Raw genomic sequence first — 22,553 nt, 5'->3', positions numbered from 1 at the left:
AAAAAAAAGGTTTATTTTACATTTACCACTTTATTATAAAGGATATGACAAAAGATTCAAATAAAGAGATGTATAGGGCAAGGTATGGCAGAAGGGGCATAGAGCTTCCATGCCTTCACTGGGTGACCCTTCACATACATGTTCAGCTATCTGCAAGCTCCCATTACTTTTTTAAATATAAAACATTTCTATAGCAGTTTTCAAGTGAAGACTTGCTTTAAGGTCAATTTTAAGTAGTTATATGCAATAACAGCCCACTGATGTTTTAATACAATCTACCATGACCCAGAGTTCACACTCGTCACTCCCCATACACCAGTGTCAGAAGATTACCACAAACACCAGGTGCCTCATGTTAAAATTTATACAGCTGAAGTATAATGATTATATTCCAGCACCAAGCACAGAGAAATGAAAGGGAGATCACAAGACATCGAGTTTCCAGCCCACCACATCACAAAGCAACTGGACCACTTACCTGGGAAAAAACAACTCAAACAGGTCTTGAATTGAACCTGCCAAATTCATGTTTTTCAAACGTTTTAAACACTGCTCAACCTGAAAGAAGAAGAGCAGCTCAAATTCATGTGTATGTAATGCAGACGTGGTCACTGATTATGACCAGGAAAGAGAAGAGTTCTAGATTTTCAAAGTATGGAAATATGCTAAATACCATAGACTACCTTATTTTTTCTCAGGTTAGAGAAATCCGAAGTGCAGGCAATTGCTTCTGGTTACAAATTTGGAATTTATCCAGCCAAACACATTTTTAAAATCAGGTGAGTCCTAAGAAATTAGCATATGCCACAATGAGCTTGATGTTATATAAGGGACCAAAATGAGTATAGATTATTCTCAAGATTATAATTTTGCTGAGGCCATGAGATTTTTAATGGTGAAACTACTCAAACAAGATAGCAAATTATTAACTACTAAATTTCAACAGTCTATAAAGTACCACAGAGATGAGGAAAATGATTGGCTTTAAACACTGAACAAATATATTCCTTGAGTATACGAAGCTTGTTCTCATGTTCCTCTGCATCTTCCCTCTTCCTCCCTTCTCTCTCGAGTTTGTCCCTTTTGAACCATAGTTCACTTACTGTATTTTCCAAGTGCTTTACCTTCTTGCTTTGTCACTACCTCCCTCAAAGGATAGTGTCTAGACTTGAAAACTGAAGATAGGAGCCGACCCTAAAGAATTTAAGGATTGTTCCCTCCATTGTTCTGAAAACCGCTGTTAAAACAGAATCCATAACCTTGGTTCAATTTCTAGAAGTATATTTGCAGCTCTAGCAAGATACTCTAGTTGCCATTGCCCACCCAAATTTTTATATCTGTCTAGATGCAGTCTCATGCTGCCCTTTGTGTGGTATTCCCGAGGACTACAGAATTCCTACAGCATTTTGTACAATGCATGGCTCTTACCTTTTTTTAAAAAAAAATTTAAATGTTATTGAGCGCCTACTGAACACTGTTCTAAGAACTGGATCACAGCGGCAAACAAAAGGGACAAACTATATTGCCCTTGTGGAGCTTACTTTAGAGCTGGGAGAAAAAGGCAGTCAATCAATGGTAGGTGGTGTTAAGTGTTATGGAGAAAAATAAAGCAAAGAGGGAGTGCTGAGGGAATTGCAATTTTAAATAGGGTCTGTTCTTTATTTTAGCATTTAGTTAATAATTTACATGTCTTCCTATTTTTACTGCTAGATTTTTAGCAACTAGAGATAGGGAAGTTTCTAATACCATTTTATCTCCCAGCATGCCCTACATATACTCCATAGAACAGGAATCAAGACTGTTTTCTGTGTTTCATTTAGGGGAATGTTTACTTACATGAAAGTTCTTTGTGAACTGTGAAATGTTAAGCAGTTATAAGACAGTAGTCGAAGTGGTAATAGCAGCTGCAGCAGCAACATAAGCATAAAACATGTTTCCCACCTAAGGGATCACGTAGAATATAAAATATATACACAAATAACTTCACCACAACACAGACTGTATTAAATGCTGTTAAGTACAAAGAGGAGGTCCAAATAGCCAAGAATTAAAAAAAAAAAAAAAAAAAGAATTCAACTTCAGTAATAATCAGAAAAATACAACTTAAAATGAGATTACTATAACATAGACTATCACTGCCAGGAAGGCTTAAAATGGAACTTAATAGGAAGGCCTTTAACAGGCAGACATGGAGAGGCTGGGCATTCTAAACATACAGGACCAGGTGAGCAGACTCAGAAGGAGGAACAAACAGTGAGCATGTAGGTACGTTAAGAGTTCAGGTTAGCTGGAATAAACACATCTGAACGTGAGAGAGAAGCCTGAGCTAATGAGACTGAAGAGGCCAGATCACAGATCTCGTAAGCCACGCTAAAAAGTCTGGTCTTTACTCAGGACACAATGGAGAACCACTAAAAATCAAAGTTGTGTTTTCAGATGATTAACCTGGTTTTCATATTTAGAATATGCCAGAGCTTAGGAAAAACTGAAGGAGGAAGCACCAGTTATGACAGTAAGACAACCAGAAGTTGACAAGGTCTAAGAAAGGAAAATGGCAGCCAGAACTGAAGAGGTGACCAAATGCAGAGGAAGTTTTGCCTTATGGACTGCCTGGATGGGAGAGCTACATAAAAGAGACTAGACTAGAGAACACCTAATTTTTATGACTGGGTGATTAGTTACAACTAGAAACTAGAAGCAGAAATACATTCATTTTTGAGGGTCAGCAAGCTTGCTTTTGGATTAAAAAGACTCCAAAAAAAAAAAAAAAAAAAAAAAAAAAAAAAAAAAAAAAAAAAAAAAAAAAAAAAAAAAAAAAAAAATAGAAAATTTAGGGAAAGACCATGATCCCATATCTTTCTTTGATAAAATCTTCATCCTTTTTACTTTAAGTACTCGGGGTAGAAAACTAACGAGAAAGCACACATCTATAAGATTAGAGACTACATCTTTTTCATTCCTGTATACACAGCACTACACAGAGTGCCTGGTACACAGAAAGTTCAAAAACACTTGCAAGGTGGCCCTGTCACACAATGGACTGCTCTCTGACCTTCTAGAAAGTACTTGCAGAATTAAGTGAATGAATGAATGAGCATATAAGGAAGCCAGCTTAAGAAGCTCTACTCTATGGTGTAACCCCTGAGCTAGAGGGCCCAATTTTGTTTTAAATTCCAGACGTTACATGAAACCAGTTTATACCACAGCTTGCTATATACCCATTTACTCTAACATACCACCAATTAGATTACGTACCCCATGTAAGTAAACAGACTTGTTCTTTTTATAATTTTAGCATTTTGATTATGCTCAGGGAACTGCTTCTTAATGTCCAACACTTTGTATTGCTCAAATCCTTTATCTTTGAGGTGGGCAAAGGCACTGTTGTTAAAGATAGTATATAATGAAGACAACGCTTAGTTACCCATTAGAAACAAGACTGGGAAAGAATTAATCTAAACATACTTCTTTTCTAAAAAATTACTTTTTGAAATGCTTTCAGGGGAAAAAAATAAAAATAAAAAGAAAGTCCCATGTAACTGTGGGCTATAAACCTATATATCACAAATAATTACTGAGAGTCCCATAAATAGCAAAATAGTAAATGGCAGTGTGATCTACATTTTCAAGTGAACAGGTTGGGTCTCAACTACAGGGCTTCCTCACCTGTTTGAGGGCCAAATGGGATTTGTGGCGGCCCATTCTGTTGTGATTGCTGTAAAGGACTGCACATAACACATCTGTTTCTGCATCTAAGGCTCGGCTCTTCAGCGATACTGTGACGAGATGGCATTCTTTAATTACACCTGCAATCCAAAGGTCTGAAGCAGAGACATTTAATAAGATTTAGTATGTATTTCTACATTAAGTATATTATATTAAAAACACACTGAAAGACACATCTTTCCTTATTTGTTTTAAAGGAATCAAAAACTAATGTAATCAGTCTCAACTGTAAGAACATAAGGATTCTAAGCGTAAGAAAAGCTGGAAAATGGTAACAGATGATATAAAGTCCAGGAAATCATTAAGATAACATCTGGTAAATAAGAATCTCTATCTTCACATTGCATTTTATCATAGTTTAATAATCTTTCATATGAATACTGTGCTGTCAGTCATTTGGTGTACACTTACACCCCCACCTTGAAGGTGGGGCACAAGTCACAACATGGGTAATACTTCTTTAACTCCCCATGTTGCTTGCTATGCCCGAAAGCAAGATAGAATGGATAAAATCAGTCTTCAAAATCAAGGGTTCTGTGTTTGGGTATCACTGTAAGGGAGACACAAACATATTCGGAAAAGAAAAAGCATTATAATAACTGGAAATCTTATTTGATGAACGACTGACTGAACAGCAGGTGCTCATCAGCAGATGCTACCTAGTCTGAAAATCTGTAGCAGTCCATAAAGTCGAAGAAGTAGTTCATGTGCTATTTATGGCTCTAAGGGTAGCACTAGCATTCCAGGGGGAAGTAAAGGCTGGTTGCTACCTTTAAGAAGGTAGCAACAATTTTCTTCCTGTCCCAACAACTATCTGAAGACAGAATGGGCTGCCTCAGGGATGGGTAGTGAGTTGGTGATTTCCCATGCCTGATAGGAATTGTTAAAGAATAGAGAAAAAGGGAAGATTAATCTGTAAAGTGTGTAGGAGGATAGATGGGATAATGTGTAAAGTGTGTAGGATGGAGAGATGGGAAAGAGGATGTGATGATCTAAGTCAAGCTTGTCCAACCCGCCTTACTTTGCTGTTTGCTGTTCTGTTTAGTTTTGGGCTTTTTTGCAGCCTGAAGCCATGGTTTTTAGTTTGTCTCTAGCGAAAAGAGGGATGAGGAAGGGGCTTTACTGGCCCAACCAGAAACAAACTAAGAACCCATGACTATTCTCTCCCTTGGGCCCCGGGTCAAGTAGTTAACATTCATAACAGCTACCATTTGAGTGCCCATTTACCATGCCAGGCAGTGTTCCAAATGTTTTCTTCATAATATCAACTCTTTCATCCCCCAAAACAGCCCTATGAGGAAGGTATTTTTATCTCCATTTGAAAGCGAGATTAATGAGGCACAGAAAGGTTCAATAATTCCCTCAAACTCCAGCAAAGGGTAGAGCTAGTATTCAAATCCAAAGAATCTGGCTCCTGCGCCAGGCTCCTACCCACTATGTGCTCTACACCCTAACAGTACCTTCCACTTAGGTGGTAAAACACTGTCGTTTACAGAGCACACGCTCCTAAATTACATCATTAGGTATTGCCAACGCTCCAGTGAGGGGTAGGACGACTAGCTCCATTTTACAGATAAGCAGATAGTGTCCCGGTGCTTAGGTGACGTCCACCGCTCCCCGGGGGCAGGGGGCAGGAGGCAGGAAAAAGACGGAAAGGGGAAATGGACGGAAGGGTAAACAAGGCTCCCCGAAGCCCGGGCGAGCAAGGGTTCCCAGGCAGCACTGTTCCCCGGCACTAGCTAAGTCCACGTCTCTCCGCCCCCTCCGCTCACGGCTGAACCTTGGTTCTTCACCTCTCCAACCAAGCCCTGAATTAGCACAGCTGGTTGCAAGAAGGATTGTAAAGCCAGAGGCCCTACGAGCTCCCCCAGCAAAGTGCAGGGACCGCGCGACCCCTGTGTGTTTCTCCCCGCGCCCCTTCTCAGCGTCTCCGGGGCCCGGGAAGTCCCGGGCCCGCCCCCGCCCCCCACCCCACGTGCGCCGGCCCGGCCGGGCGGCCTCCTCCGAAAACATCCCCAGTCCTCGCCCGGCGCCTCACTCACGAAGGGTGGCGCTGGGGTTCTGCACCATCACTGCGCTGAGGCTCCCCGCCTTAGGAATCCTCACGCGGTTCCACGGCTCGGAGCCCAGCAGCAAGTCAGCCATCTTGCGAGACGGCAGACTTAGAAAAGGCGGAGCTACGCGAGAGCACGCAGAACGATCGGAGGAGGGGCGATGGGTCCGGGCGGGAAGCGAGCAGGTGGTGGGACTCGGGCGGGGCCGGGAGCTGGGCTGGGGGCGGCCTTCACCGAGTAAACGCGTGGGGGCGCTGGAGGGCACTGAATGGTGGGACTGGGAAGGGCCTAGACAGTCATCTGTGCATTGGTTACCAACATATGGCCGCGTAGAATCACGGGGGTGTGTTTTGGGGGAACAAAAGCCCCATCCTGATATTAATCGATCAGACTCTCTGCGAATGGGGACAGGAAATGCATTTTGTTTAAACTTCGCACAGGGCATTCGGAAGCACAACCAAGTTTGGAACTATTAGATACTTCTAAGCATTTTACAAATATGGAAAATGAGGCCCAGTATTGAGTTGGTGCTTTCACCCCCAATTCTACCTCAGACATTAGGGGGAAAAGGAAGAAATGAAATAAAGAGGTTTATGCAAGGTGTGGAATTTGTAACGAAGAAGGAGTGGTTTGCTTTGAGTAGTAAAGGAAGGCTCCTTTATGTCCTGAACCACAGAAAAACCTACATCACATAAGAGAAAATTGGAAGTCATCTATCTGTCATTCCCAGTTTCGTCAGTCTCCAAGACAAGATCATATTCCAAGCTCTACTGATCCTTACCTCTATAATATCTTTCTAATAATTCACTTATCCTCAGCCATATTAATGTCCCTTTATTTAAGTGCTTAAGACTCCCACAGTAACGTATTAGAAAAACATTAGAGTGAGTTTTGGAAACAGACTGCCAAGGTTCCATCCAGTTCTAGCTTTGCTGCTTACTAGCTTGTTGATCTCAGGAAAGTTACTTACCTCCTCCCCCAGACTTTAGTATCCCTTCATCCCCCCTTGAAGATGATAATAATAGTATCAATCTCACAGACTTGTAAAATGCCAAGGCACTCCTGGCACACAAACAATAAACATTTACCATAATTGATATCGTTTTTGTTTTTACTACTATTTAATGCAAACAGTCTTACTTTGTTGGAACACTTTCCAGGCTCTTTCTGTACACTTTTGCACATACTACTTACTCTACCTGGGCCATCCTCCAAAACACAGCCTCCTTTCTTCAGCTCTGGGGTCATATTTTGAGTAATTCTTCCTGAACACCCCATCCTCACTCTCTCCATGACTTGACATAGAGGCTTCTTTAATGTATTACCGCAGTGCCCTGTGTTGGCCTATGTATTAGTTTTCTATTGCTGCTGTAACAAATTACCACAAACTTGGCCGGACGTGGTGGCTCAAGCCTGTAATCCCAGCCCTTTGGGAGGCCGAGGCGGGTGAATCACGAGGTCAAGAGATCGAGACCATCCTGGTCAACATGGTGAAACCCCGTCTCTACTAAAAAACTACAAAAAATTAGCTGGGCATGGTGGCACGTGCCTGTAATCCCAGCTACTCAGGAGGCTGTGGCAGGAGAATTGCCTGAACCCAGGAGGTGGAGGTTGCGGTGAGCCGAGATAGCGCCATTGCACTCCAGCCTGGGTAACAAGAGTGAAACTCCGTCCCAAAAACAAACCAACAAACAAAAAACAAATTACCACAAACTTAATGGCTTGAAATAAGTAGAAGCTATTTTACATTTCTGGAGGTCAGAAACCCAAAATCAGCTTCATTGGACTGAAGTTGGCAGGGCTGGTTCCTTCTGGAGTCTCTAAGGAATAATTCATTTCCATTCCTTTTCCAGCTTCTAGAGACTGCCTTCATTCCTTGGCTCGTTTCACTATTCTCCACCTTCATAGTCAGCATGATACCCTTCAGTCTCCTCTTTAGCTCTCTCTCACCCTCCTGCCTGCCTCCCTCTTAAAAACACCCTTGTGATTACATTGAACCCATCAAGATAATCAGGATAGTCACTCCATCTCAGAATCTTTAACTTAATCACATCTGTTTTAGAACTCCAAATTCAGGCGCATGTACCCGACAGGCAGCTGAGGCCAAATACTGAGATACTGGTGCTTGGCTATAGAGAAATATTTATTCGATTTGGCCAAAGTGAGAAGGCAAGAGAGCAAGAGCTCTCAAATCCACAGTAACAGAAAAGAAGCAGGGAGTTTTTATGCAGCTAGAGAGTATGGGAGAGGGAGTTTCAAGGAATCCAGGGGAAAAGTCCGCGTTTCTTCAGTTTCAGATAACACGTTGTGCAGGCATATGTACATGGAAGCTGGTTGCAGTGTCCTTCAAGGAATTCCTTCCTTCTCCAAACTATTCTTATGACCCTGAAGTTATCTCCTCCTGCTTGACAAAGAAACAGTACATCGGCAGTTTATAATTACGTTATGGGAACAAGGAATACCGGTCAAAAAGTGAGTGGTTAACATGTACAAGCAAGCAAGGGCCTGATCAAAATTTTCTTTATTTCAGTCACACACAAAAAAATGCTGGAGCGCTGAAGTCTCAAGCGCCCTGGTTATATATGTACAAAAGTCCTTCTCAGTGCAAGGTAACATATTTACAGATTATGGAAATTAGGATGTGAACATCTTTGGGTGGGAGGTGGGGGAATTGTTATTCAGCCCACTACAGCCTTTCTCATAGAATTTACCTCATTGTATTGTATTTCTTTGTTTACTTTCATGTCTATTTCTCGAATGGCATATGAACCTAGTGAAGATAGAACTACTATCTCAATGCTTAGTTCAGAGCCTGGCATGTAGTAGGGCCTCAATAAATATTTACTGGCTATATACAAGGTTGTATGATGCTTGAATGGAGTCTTTTGAAGGATATATAGGAATACCCCAGGCAGTTAAGGGAAGAAGATTACTACAGAGAGGTTTTAAGCAGCATGGGTTTGAAGAATCACTAGTCCTGAGCTAGTACTGCTGGGACATGATTTGTACTGAGGGACAGAGCTGGGAATACTGGCGTCAGGTCACGGGAAGAATTTGGATTTTTACCTAAAGACTAGTAGTTCAGAAACCTGACTGATTATCAAAATTACCTGGATAGCTTTTAAAAATAGAGATTTTCAGCTGGGTGCGGTAGCTCATGCCTGAAATCCCAGCACTTTCGAAGGCCAACGTGGGCGGATCATCAGGTCAGGGATTCAAGACCAGCTTGATCAGCATGGCAAAACCCCATCTCTACTAAAAATACAAAACTTAGCCAAGCATGGTGGCAGGTGCCTGTAATCTCAGCTGCTCAAGAGGCTGAGACAGGAGAATCGCTTGAACCTGGGAAGTGGAGGCTGCAGTGAGCCAAGATGGCACCACTGCACTACAGCCTGGACTGCAAGAGTGAGACTCCATCTCCAAATAAATAAATAAATAAATAGAGATTTTCAGGTCCCATTTTAGAAATTCTTATTAGTTCTGAGTAGGGCTGTTTTCAAAAGGTCTTTGTGATGGTTGTCTAGGTTGACGTGACCTCGCTATAGGTGATAAAGTAGTCACTCGCTGAGTCTTCGGCAGGGCAATTTTTGTCACCTCGCCTCAGAAGAAGAGCACTCTAGAGAACAGATTTGGGAGGGAAGAGGTTGGAACAGACCCATCTGTTCTATTACAAAAGCTAAGGCCAGAAATGATAGAGGCCCAAACCTTCATGCATTTCTACTGAATATAGACAGTATGACTTATTTAGATGTCTAGCATAGGTTGAGAGTATCCCTTGTCTGAAATGCCTGGGACCAAAATTGTTTCAAATTTCCCATTTTTTTTTAGATTTTGGGATAATCACAAATACACATGAGATATCTTGGGTATGGGACCCAAGTATAAACATGAAATTTATTTATGTTTGATATGAACCTTAAACACATGGCCTGAAGAAATTTTATGTAATATTTTTAACAATTTGGTAGATGAAACAAAGTTTGTGTACATCTCAGTCACCCCCTTGGACAACCTGTGGTTGTTTGGTGTCAACATCATTCCTGACTCTGAATTTATATGCTGCTGTTAAGCAATCATTTTCTTCTGCTTATTCATACATATGTGCTTAGTAGTAAAAAAGAAAATATGATATGCCATTAATACAGTGAAAAATAATGTGTTCAGGGTAACTTGTATCATCATGTCAGTACTCAAAAAGTTTGGCATTTTGGAGCACTTCAGATTTTGGATTTTCAGATTAAGGATGTTCAACCTGTATTTACATATTTACATGTCTAAAATGATTATATGGTTTGGGTCTGTGTGCCTACCCAAATCTCATGTCGAACTGTAGTTCAGGGATTCAGGGTTTCCCTGAGAGGACGTTCTCCAGGTTCTTGGTCTATCACTCCCCAAGAATGGGTGAGGAGACCATGACGCAGTGTGCTCTTAAAGGTAAATGCCAGACTCAAAAGCTCAGAAAGTGATTTTATTTAGGTAGAGAAAGAAAAAGAAGCAGGAGAGAGAAAGAAACAGCTAACTCTCACACTGAGTGAGAGAATCCAGAAAGATGGAATCCAGGAGAGGAAAGCAGCTTCCACAATGAGCAGAAGGGAATAGAGAGAGATGGAGTTTAGGAGGGGAAGACAGGCTTCCCCGAGAGTGTAGAAGGGGACTACAGAGGGGAAATCTAGGAGAGAGAAAGATGGCTTCCACAAAGGGAGTGTTCATCAAAGGGGATCCAGACGTGGAGTCTGAAGGGGTGTAGAAGAAGGGGACTTTTAACCTGGGACGAACCCCCACCTTTTCTAAGTCCTCTGGCCAAGGAAAGGAGTTCCTTAGAACTTCTGCTTGGGTAATTGACCCTTAGTTTCTTCCCGGGCCCCTGAAATTTAAACATAAACAGTTAAATTCCCGGATGAAGAGAGATGGGAGGTGGGCATGGCACTGGAAATTTCTTGCCCTTAAAACTATGCCCCCTTGTGGACCCAGATAGAGAACACAGTCTGTCAGAATTATCGCCCCCAATTTTGGAAGAGGGGCCTGGTGGGATGCAATTGGATAGTGGGGGCAGAAGTCCCCCTTGCTATTCTCGTAATAGTGAGTTCTCATGACAGCTTGTTGTTTAGAAGTGTATAGTTACTCTTCCTTTGTTCTCTCTTTCTTCTTCTTTGGCCAGGTAAGATGTTCCTGCTTCTCCTTCACCTTCTGCCATGTTTGTAAGTTTCCTGAGGCTTCCCCAGTCATGCTTCCTGTACAGCCTGCAGAACTGTGAGTCAAACTTATTTATAAATTATTCAGTCTCAGGTAGTTCTTTATAATAATGTGAGAATGTATTAATACAAATGACTTCCACTTAAGTTTGAAACATGACAAAATATGACATTCGGAAGAAGAATAGATTCAGGTAAGGTGGCAGGGGTGCTACGATAACTTTTGATATGCTGAGTTTGAGATTGCCCATGGCTGTCCATGAGAAAATGTGCAATTCACCAGTTGTATAAATGGGACTATAGCTCAAAAGTGATTGCAAAGGGATGAAGTAGAGACAGTGAATATAGGACAATATTTTTAGTAGCTTAGATAGAAGTGAAAATTGAGTTTATTGGTGACAGAGAGATACAGAATCAAGAAGAGTATTTTGTTTTGTTCTGATTTTAAGGATAGTGTACCAGTCAGGATCCCACCAGCCAAACAGAAACAGTAGGATATATAAAAGGATTTACAGAAAGAAATTGACTTATGCCATTGTAGGGGTCAGATAGGAAAGCCTGAAATTCATAAGGCTGGAAACTCTCAGGCAGTAGCTGAAGCTGAAGTCCACAGGTAGAATTTCTTCTTTCTTCACACCTTCAGGGAAACCTAAGTGTTATTCTTTAGGCCTTTCAACTGATTGGATCAGGCTCACCCACCTTATCCAGAATAATTTCCTTTACATAAAGTCAACTGATTGTAGACATTAATCACATCTACAGAATACCTTCACAGCAACACCTAAGTTAATATGTGATTGAATAACTGGGTACAGCCTAGCCAAGTTGACATGTAAAACTGAGCATCACAGATGGAAAACAACTTGACGAAACATATATATAGGCTAAAGGGAAGAATTTGAAGTATGAAAGCAGCTGGATGTAAAAAAAAAAAAAAGGAGAGAATTGTTGGAGAAAGACCCATTACTCATTCAACAAAGTTTCTGAGCATCAGTTGTTTGCCAGACACCATACTAGGAACCAGAGAGACAAGCAGGAATGGAATCAAGTGCTGAAGCAAAGGGATTGACTTAACCATCAAAAACTTTTGTTCTCTGAGCCAGGAAGAAAAACAAAAATAGCTATAGATATGGATCTATTTGGGATGGAGTGACAGATAGCTTCTGTGTTCTCAGTGGAGGAAGATTTGAGATCATTACCAAGAGTGGAGGAGGGCAGGGAGATGGTGATCTGGCTGAGCAATGGATGCTGAAATCTGAGCTTCCTTAAACCAGGGGACATGGAATAAACACAGGCTATATACATTAGAAGGTAAGGTTTTAGGGCCATACTATAAAGAAAATCTCTAGACTGCAAAGGAAGGCTGTCAAAGACACAAATGACCATTAAATGTAAAACCTTGTCTATATCATTAGTAATTCATGAAATACACATTAAAATAATTTTTAGGTTCTACCAAATAGACAAAGAGTAAAAAGCATGGTGTTTGGTGTCGTTAGGGCTTTGCACTAGAGTTTAGCTACAAAGTTATCCTTTGTTGTAATCGTGAAAAAGGAAAGTGACATGGTGTCCTCACAATAATTTGATTACTTTCTAATACTTTGACAGTGGAATTTTTTATTCCCCACAAAATCATATACAGAAACCAAATATGTAAAACAAATGTATAAAAGCAGGATTGCAGTGATTAAGGATGTATGGGGGAATGCAGGGCCCTCCCATTAAGGCCATTTTGAGGGCCTGTTTCATGAGGTACTTGCCTGGGATACTTCTAGAACAGTTTGAAACCCACTGTTGTAAATAAATACATATTCATGTGAGAAATTATTGATGATATATTAAGATTTTTTTAAAGCAGTTCAGAAAACTATATGTCATTCCTTGAAAAAAATACATAGCCACACATTGAGGAAAAGGTCTGGAAGGATCTAAATGAAGGTTATAAAGGATAGATTTTTTTCTTCTTCTATGAGTTGTTTTATTTTTATATTTAAGAAAAAAAGAAGTGTTGCTGTTGTAATGAGAAAAAAATTTATTTATTTATTTATTAATTATTTATTTAAGATGGAGTCTCACTCTGTCACCCAGCCTGGAGTGCAGTAACGCTATCTCGACTCACTGCAAACTCCACTTCCCGGGTTCAAGCAATTCTCCTGCCTCAGTCTTCCCAGTAGTTGGAATTACAGGCACCCACCATGCCCGGCTAATTTTTGTGTTTTTAGTAGAGATGGGGTTTTGCCTTGTTGGACAGGCTGACCCCCAAATCCTGACCTCCGGGGATCAGCCCACCTTGGCCTCCCAAAGTACTGGGATTACAGGCATGAGCCACCTCGCCTGGTGAAAAGAAAATTTTTTTAATGTCATATTACTGTGTACCAAGATGTTTGTGTGTGTGCATGCACATGATATATGCATGCACAATATGTTTAGAGACATATGCCTTTTGGCTTATTCACCTATGGTCTTTTAGCTCTAATCCCATGTTTCTATGTTTGCTCTGTGATGCTGGGACTGGGACTCTGCAAACTACTTTGCTAGCTGGTAGATAATATCAATGTGGGCCACTAGAGGGAGGTTGAAGGCAAGAACAGGAGGGAAGGTACTTCTCTGCTCCATTGTCCCTGGCAGTGTTGCCAAACACTGTATTCACTCCAGGTAACGGCAGTTGGTTCCAGTCCCTGACTCTTTTTGACACACACCCAGAACTACCCTCAAAGGTACTAGCAGCACCAGGATGGTGTTCTGTCCTCAGAGATCTGGGTCCCAATTCTGTAAGTCCTTTCCTCTAAAAAACCTAAATTCGGATAATCCCAAATTTCTTTGCCTGGTTTCTCCAGTTCTAGGGATTGTAACTGCTTTTAGTTACATCTTTACATCTTAATTCTTAAACATTCATTTAACCAATTCCTTATGTTCCTTAAATTTTTTCTGGTGGCCAGGCACAGTAATCCCAATACTTTGGGAGGCTGAGGTGGGTGGATCACTTGAGGCTAGGAGTTCCAGACCAGACTGACCCACATGGTGAAACCCCAGCTCTACTAAAAATGCAAAAAATTAGCCAGGCATGGTGGCACATACTTGTAATCTCAGCTACTTGGGAGGCTGGGGCAGGAGAATCCTTGAACCCGGAAGGCAGAGGTTGCAGTGAGCCAAGATTGCACCATTGCACTCCAGCCTGGGCAATGAGAGCAAAACGCCATCTCAAAAAAAGAAATCTTTCTGGTAAAATGTATAACATTATATTATTCTGTTTTACTAATGGACTCTGACTGGTATTATATTTGGAACCAAAAGTGATCACAGGAAACAACCCCTCTAAATGGAATTCTGTGGTTGGTTTGGCCATGTCCTTAGCTTTGAACACAGGAGTGATGGGGAAATTGGGTATCACAAATCCTTGGTGTGCTGCAGCATCATACTTAGTCGCCTGAGGCTGGCTGTGAGGAAGTGCCCTCGGAAGCCCATTGACTCCATGACTGTTACAGTAGCAATGATGCTTCTGAGTGCACTGGAAATTCTACAGAAAGTGACATGCTTAGGTATTTAATGCAGCTCAAGTCACAGAGAATTAGGGAGCGACTATGGTGGCCCTAAAATAATCAGTTATTTCTTATAGTTTCATAGCTGAACTTGACCCAAAATACAGTTGTGTGGGTTACAGAATTACAGCCTAAATTGAATTTGACTCACAGATCTCATATGTGAAAGTTAAGGACTCTGAGCCTTGGAACTAGTTGAACTTGGGAAAAGCTGACAATCTTGGAGCAGTCTGTCTTCCTGTGTCTAAGACTTGTATGAAGACCCTATAATAACCTCAAGACCCACCAAAACTACTTCTCATCACCTCTAGAGCTATAACTGAAGTCAGACCTCAGTTTGTTTCGGGGGACAAGTACAAAGACTGAAATGGAAAGAAGTAGTTTAGACTTCAAAATAATTCCAAAATATTGCGTTAGTGACAGAAACTGAAGTAGTGTTGGATTTTAAGGTTATTAGACCATAGAGGATGGAATATAAAGCACTGGACTAGATCAAATGTATCAATATGAGTCATGATATCAGTTACTAGAGAGTCTTGCAGCTAGAAGTGTATCTAACAGTTTTCTTAGATGATTGAAACTTGAATCCAGCCATAACCTATATTCAATGAGGTTAAGATGCCAGAATTTTCCTGGATTAATGTGAAAGGACATATCTAAAGACTTAGGAAAATTGGAATGTTGGAATGGATATATAATCTGTGGTCTGCACATCCACCCCAGCATGACTGTGTGTTCTGAGAGAGCTCCGAGATCACGCCCTCCACTAAGGCATTGAGAAATACATTAATGAGGGGCTATCAGTTTCTTCACAAAGTTCTGCAATGGATGTGTTCTGTAGGTCAAAGTGATGGTAGAAGATACCTTCATTGAAATTGGCTTCATGATTTCAATGGGATCCCAGAATGAAAAATGCCAATTGGCAATGATTAATTAGAAGAGACAGTTTGATGCATTTACTAAAATGAACATTAGGAATAAAATGGTAACCAGATTGTTTTGACTAGCAAGGAACTTTAGTAGAGGCTAATTAATTGCACTGTCTATAGGAATTAAATAGATTGCACCCTATGAAAATATTACTTCATCTATATAACAGGAACCAGGAACTTGATTTAATCTCCAAACTAGAGAGATATGAGTTCTTACTTAGTTTCCAGACTTAACCAAGTTCAACAATGTAGAGTCTCTTGATAGACAGGAAATTCAGGACAGGGACGTTTATCACTGTCATTTACAGTAACAAAAGTGTGAGCACATATAAATACTGTTGGAGTTCAAAGTATGGGACCTTAGAAATTGAGAAAACCATAGAAGCAAGGTCATTCTTTCATATTCTCGCACCTTTCTGCATGAGAGCCAGCCATAAAAGAATTATCTGACCTACCTCCCCTGAAAGTAGTCCATAAGACATCACAAGACAGGTGTTCTGTTCTATATCTAGAGGAGATAAAGGAAGACATACAGAAGAATCTGAACAAACAGGCCTTGCTAAGTTGTCCCCCAACTCCTGTTTATTACCATGATGTCATCTTCTCCTTTGTCCAGTCATGTTTCTCCACAACTATCTACTTCTTTCATCAGATTTACCATAAAAATACATAGTTTCCCGTAGGTCTGTAGGTCATCATTTCTGAAGGGTTCTATGTCATGCAAACCTTTGTTAAAATATAAATTTTATTTGTTTCCTCTGTTAATCTGTCTTTTGTTATGGGGTGGTGGGGGTCAGTCATGAACCTTGCAATTGGTGAGGAAAAGATACTGCCTTTTGTCCCCTACAGTATCCATGTTTCAGATATCTGTTGGTGGCTAACCATCAATAACTTAGTGCCTTAAAATAACTATGTGAATGCTTACAGTACTGTGGGGCAGGAATGTGGGCAGGGCTCTGCGGGGTGGCTTGTCTCTCCTCCACATGGTATTGTTGGCTGGGTGGCGTGACTGGATTGAGAGACTCCCAGATGGCTTCACTTACAAGTCCAGCATTCCTCCTGGGATGGCTCAAATGGCTGAGGGTGAACTGAAATGCCTGGATCTTTATTCCCCTGGCTTTATCTGGGCTCACACATATGTGTAGGGCCTCAGTTCTCCTCCATGTGGCTTCTCTCTCCACACAGTATCTCATCCTCTAGGACCTATCTCTCCACACAGACTCTCTACAAATAGGATAATCTGGGCTTCTTTATATAGTAGCTGGGGTCCACCCTGAGCAAAAGCAGATGCTGCAAGGCCCCTTAAGATCTGGGCCCAGAAGTCCTCAAATGCTACTTTCATCACATTCTTCTAGCCACAAATTCATAAGGGCAGCCTAGGCTCCAGGAATGAGGAAATAGATCCCCGCTCTTGTTGGGAAAAGCAATCAATACTACAAAGAGACATGGACACAGGGAGATGTGATTCACTCATTGGGGGCCATTTTTAACAACCTACTACAGTTTAATAAGAAACATTTCGTCTTAGAAATTATGGTATGCCCATAGAATGAAAAGCAATTAGGGTAGGCAAAATGGCTATAACAAACAGATCCAAAATATGTAATACAGCAAACATTAGATATGTATTCTTACCCATTTCCCCATCTTGCTCAACACATGATTATTCACATTTTAGGTTTCTTCCATTCTTGTGACCTTGAAATCTCCCCGGGCCTTGTCATCATCCGCATCCAGCTATATGAAGGGGGAACAGATAACATAGAGGAGACACGCCTGCCTCTCATTACATTCATTACACTCATTACATTCATTCACGGTTTTTTGGTTTTGTTTGTTTGTTTGTTTGTTTGGCTACACCTAACTGCAAGAGGAGGCCTGGAAATATAGTCTAGTTGCATACCCAGAAAAAAGGAAATAGACTAGGCATAGAAGCTTATGCCTGTAATCCCAGCACTTTGGGAGGCTGGGTCAGACGGATCACTTGAGGCCAGGAATTCAAGACCAGCCTGGCCAACATGGTGAAATCCCGTCTCTACTAAAAATACAAGCATTAGCTGAGCATGGTGATGCATGCCTGTAATTCTAACTATTTGGGAGGCTGAAGCACGGGAATCACTTGAGCCCAAAAGGTGGAGGTTACTGTGAGCCAAGATCACACCATTGCACCCCAGCCTGGGTGACAGAGTGAGACTCTATCTCAAAAAACAAAACAAAACAAAAAACTGAACAACAGAAGACTTTGCTACAATCATTTTTTTAAAAAGAAATTTTTGATGGCTCAGAGAAGTGCTTGTCATTGCTGTGACTGGCTGGGGCTGGCATTGCAGGTGGTAAAGGAATTTACCAAGACAGTTGTAGGTAAAGAAAGGCGGGTTTATTAGAGAAAGTATGAAAATACATTGCAAGGGTGCAACGAGCAGCACAGCAAAGAAGGGGCTGTTTGCAAACAGCCAGGAGCTGGAGGAAAGTTTTATAGGGTTGTCCTGGAAGGGGTACATATAGAGCGAGGTCATGCTGTGGGGCTATGTGCAGAGTGAGGTAGTTGTGCCAGTGGTTGTTTGTGGTTAGCTGTCTCAGAACAATTGTTCTCCCCCACATGGGACCCCTTCTTCATTGTTGCTTACTCATCTTAACAGGACTTCACAGTGCTCACATTTTATTAAATGATTAAAGGAAATAATAAAACTGGATACACAGCTCCAAGTTGGGAAAGAGGCAAAGGGGGATGCGTAACCAGAGGAAAACATAATGCTGAGATATTAATAATAGTTATTTCCAGTTAGTGAGAATACAGAAGTTTTATTTTGTATTATTTTAACTTTCTGAATTGTTCAGTGAACATAAATTACCTCTATAAGATGACATATTATTTTTTAAAAGTTGAAATACCTCAATTATAAACACAAAGTGCTCATTTAGCAAGGATCATTGCTGACAATCCATCTCCTGTCTCAACTCTTAGAACCTCATGGAAATGTAGAGAAAAAAACACCTGCTGATAGTACTCTATTTTCTGAGGTATTCAGAGACCAGCATGCAATTTTAACCAATCCCTAATTTACAAAAGCCATTTCTAAGTCCATTGTTTGAAGAGGAATGCATTCTCCCACAAAATTAACATGAAGGATGATGATAAGAATCCAGGGCCAGCCCACCAAAACCACTCTACTGCAACCATACACGATATTCCTGCCATTGATCCTATAGAGACCAACTCTGGATCCCAGGATTGCTACAGAGAAGTGCTTTCCATGGTCAAGGGGAAGACAGCGGGAGCATATCTTTCCTCACCTTGTGTCACCCTCCACCCCAAGAAACCCTGGCAGCCAGAGCAGAGCTTTGTTGTCCCCCCTCTAGTGCGTGACTTCGAAAGATTGTAATATAGTCTATGGAAAACATTCAGCAATATGAAAGCCTTTCCTGGGCCCATGTGTCCTCTCATGGTCCACAACTGGCAGAACAGTCTGGAAATCCTTGAGTTCTGGAGAGCTCCCTGGTCAGTCCTTGGGGAATGCAGGTAGCTATATTGAAAGAACCTGCTTAAGTACAGTTCTTGACATCTGGGCAATCCATTAGGGGAAGATCACTTCAAACTCAGCCACGAAGTCTCCACATTTCTTGGGCACTTTGGGGATGGAGAGGTCTTCTCCAGGGGCTTTTCACTGCATGCCAGGCCTGATGACTTCCTTGAATACAATGGGTATGGTCTTGCCGTCCAGAGTGGGCTGTTCACTGTGTAGCCACACAGAGCCTGCCAAAGGCTGATCCTGGTAGGATAGATGACATCAGAGCCATTTCTCTTAAGAATACCATGTGGCTTGTCCTTTAAAACAAAGATGATGTCAGCTGGAATGTTGCTGAAGGTTTGGTCTCCTTCCTTGCTTGGGAAAGGTGATTTTGGTCCCTCATTTCCACCATGTTTTTACTTTGGTGGTACAGATCTTTACTAGAACCAGTTTCCTCACCATGTGGAAAGTGGGAGCTAGGACTTTCTCAGCAATGAGCCTTGCCATGGTGGGAGCACAGAGGCAGAGGGGAGCTGCTTCCAGGCTGGGGGCAGGGGCTCCCACAGGGCATGGTCCTGAGGGAGACAGGTGGTGGGATGTTACATGAGGATGACTAGGAAGATGCCAGGGACCCCTAGGATGGGGAAGAGATGTTTTCCTCATTTACTTTTCCCCTCATGGAAGCAGCCATCATAGAGACTTTGGTTCCTCTCCATCCCAAGAACTCCATTATCCCACTTCCTTTAGTGTCCTCATCTCCAGGAACCTTCATATCCACCTCACTGCAGGTACGCACTCTTCAGCCATATCGCAAATCTTACCCTCAACCAGAGTTGTTCCTTCTCTGAAATCATGAATTTAGACATTTCCCTTTCTGATAATTGGTGCTTATTTTCCAACTTTCTTACCCAAGTTACTCCTTAAAATCTGATCTTAAACCACACTGAATCACCAGTCCCCAGCACCCTCTTCTCCTCTCATCAAACACCCACCTTCATCTTTATTTGTGCCCAGTCTGTTTCTTGCCAGCATTCTCGATTCCCTTGCCCCATCGTACTTCCAGGAGATTTGCTGGGCAAATGCCCAACTCTGTCATAATTCTACTCTGAATTTTCTGGGATTCCAGAAGAAAACAGAAGTCCTTAGATAAGAACTCAACTTTCTAACACCAAGCCTACAGACTTTCTTGTCTCCAACTCATCCTGTCTTCCATTCCTTCACTTATAACAGATAAGGTGACCTTCCCCTCACCCAAGTCACATCCTCCCATTTGCATCTTGTTTCCCAAATTCTTCTGCCTTCTCATAAGTTTCAAGCAATCAGTAAGTCCCTTACTTTCTTACATCAACAATAAACTCTTTCCATTGGGTCTTTCCTATGAGTAGTTAAACATTGACAAGTCTCTTGCATCTTGGAACAAACAAACTCCTTCCACTCAAGGTTTCTCCACTTGTCCTATCTCCTTTTCCTTCCTTTCCGCCTTCCTTTCTCCTTTCAGGGAAGTAGAGAGAGATGATGAATTCCACAGCCAAACTCCTTGAAAGCCTAACTCCTACTTCACCAAGTAAGTACTCACCTTTCAACCAACTGCAAATTAGTTTCTAAATACTAAAATTACCAGATCAGTCAGCATACCAGCAAGAAGCAGAATTCATCCCACATGGTTCAAGGGAAGAAGCTGCTGACAGAGATACAGGCAGGATTAAGGCATCAAAAATGGAATTGTGAAGCACTCCAAGAGCAGCGACAGAAGGAAGCCATTATCATTCCTAGGGCTGAAGAGACAAGAGGAGGAAATAGAACAGTAAGAATGAGAACCAGGGAGAAGAGGACACCTGGTGGGAATTAAAGTCAAGGAGGGGTGGACTTAACTGCCCAAGAGAAGACACTAAAGTTGGATGGAACTGGGGGAAAATGTTCTGCTCCCTCTGTTTCAGTCATCCCATCCGCCATTGCTGTCTTGGCCAAACCCAGCTGAAAGCTAGAGGGCAAGGGAGCCTAAGTGATAAAGTCTACAGAGTTCAGCTTTCAGGGGCACAGGGGAGAGGGGAGAATGGTGGATAAACAAAATAACCAGAACATGCACCCACAACTCTTTTTTATAAAAGTCAGTGTCTTGTTTTGATATTGTTGCCCACTGCCTCCTTGAAATAATGTCTTCCTGTGGCATGTGTGGCATCATATTTGGCCACTGTTCCCTCTCTCAGGATGCTCCTGCTCAGTTTCTTTTGCTGGTGCCTCTGCTTCTGTCCTTTTCTTTATATTGTTTTTCTCTACAAACCCCCAAGGCTACATCTATAAGTTGAAAACTTGCAAAGGTGTACCTCTAGTTCAGATTTCTTTCCTGAGCTATAGACTTCAGGGTATGCAACCAGAGTACATCTCTGTATATCTGATGATCTTGAAGGACCTCATATTCAGTGTGTCTTCAGTTGAACTCACCTCTCATCCTCCTCCCTGGAAACTCACACTTCTGCCTGTATCTCACTGAATAACATTATTACCCACTCAGTTATCCAATCAATCATCCAAGCCATTCTTTTTCTGTTGATAGAATGATTTTCCAAAAATGAAAAATATAATGATTTTACTCCTTTGCTTTCACTGGCTTATTAATTCCATGATAAATCTGAACTTCTTAAAGTGGCTTACAAAGTTTGTGCCAAATATTTCTAGGTGTTCAACAAGATCTATGTTCTCTTATTCCTGGGTGCACAGCTGAACTACTTTTTCTAGACTTGAATTAGGTTTGGCCAGATGACTGAGTTCTAGCCAATGGATGCCATTTCCAGACCAGTGCAATTGAAAAAAGCATCTGTCCCTTTTTCACACTCTCTTTTTCCCCTTCAGCTGTGAGGATGAAGTCCTAGGGGATGGCAAAATCACAAGAAGGAATTATGGCTGGAGGAAAGCCACTGTAGACCAGGAACACCTGCTGGGACCATTAGGTGAACTAGGAATAGATTCATATCAAAAACTGAGTGTAAAGTGGTTAGGTAGCCCAAGGTCATATGGCAAGTATTCAACAGAGCCCAGATTTCAATCCAGATTGCCTTACACCAAAGGCCAGGTTGATATTGGTGGTGTACTGTTTTTCTTATTATAATTAAGAGTTGTATTCTATTGCTTAATTGGTTGTCTACAGCCAGTAAAAGCTTTTTAAGAAAAAGGACCATGTATGCTTGCTAACTGTTGACTTTTGGCACCCAGTAGTATATCTGGCATATAATAGGTACACAATAAATATTCACTGAGCCAGGCACGGTGGCTCATGCCTGTAATCCCAGCACTTTGGGAGGCCAAGGTGGGGAGATCGCCTGAGGTCAGGAGTTGAAGACCAGCCTGGTCAACATGGCAAAACTGCATCTCTACTAAAAGTACATAAATTAGCTGGGCATAGTAGTGGGTGCCTGTAACCCCAGCTACTCTGGAGGCTGAGGCAGAAAAATTGCTTGAACCCGAGAGGTGGAAGTCACAGTAAACTGAAGTCATGCCACTGCACTCCAGCCTGGGCAACAGAGTGAGACTCTGTCTCAAAATTTTATTTATTTATATACATATATATATATATATATATATATATATATATATATATATATAT

General features: G+C 41.6%; 2 protein-coding genes across 3 annotated transcripts in view; one reads left to right on the top strand and one right to left on the bottom strand.

Moving 5' to 3' along the window:
* NEPRO (nucleolus and neural progenitor protein) overlaps positions 1-6,127 on the bottom strand; it is a 10,817-nt gene extending 4,690 nt beyond the window's left edge. The window contains exons 1-3 of one of the 2 annotated variants that reach the window (XM_037745448.1): positions 5,769-6,127; positions 3,667-3,821; positions 479-558 (exon numbers count right to left, since the gene is read on the bottom strand). In XM_037745448.1, the coding sequence (XP_037601376.1) occupies positions 479-558; positions 3,667-3,821; positions 5,769-5,871 (338 nt within the window). In that variant the 5' untranslated portion in view covers positions 5,872-6,127. Of the gene's footprint in view, positions 1-478; positions 559-3,666; positions 3,822-4,639; positions 4,675-5,768 lie in introns of those variants that run through there. The other variant, XM_037745449.1, reaches the window with a different exon arrangement.
* The window catches only part of GTPBP8 (GTP binding protein 8 (putative)), a 34,320-nt gene extending 23,325 nt beyond the window's left edge, over positions 1-10,995 (top strand). The window contains exon 6 of the mRNA XM_017547770.2: positions 10,939-10,995. Within this exon, the coding sequence (XP_017403259.1) occupies positions 10,939-10,942 (4 nt within the window). The 3' untranslated portion in view covers positions 10,943-10,995. The remainder of the gene's footprint in view (positions 1-10,938) is intronic.
* The last annotated feature ends 11,558 nt before the right edge of the window (positions 10,996-22,553 follow it).

This window comes from Cebus imitator, unplaced genomic scaffold (assembly GCF_001604975.1).
Source record: "Cebus imitator isolate Cc_AM_T3 unplaced genomic scaffold, Cebus_imitator-1.0 Scaffold201, whole genome shotgun sequence".
NCBI lineage: Eukaryota > Metazoa > Chordata > Mammalia > Primates > Cebidae > Cebus > Cebus imitator.
Note: the sequence above shows the minus strand (reverse complement) of the source record. Positions and strands in the feature narration are given on the sequence as shown.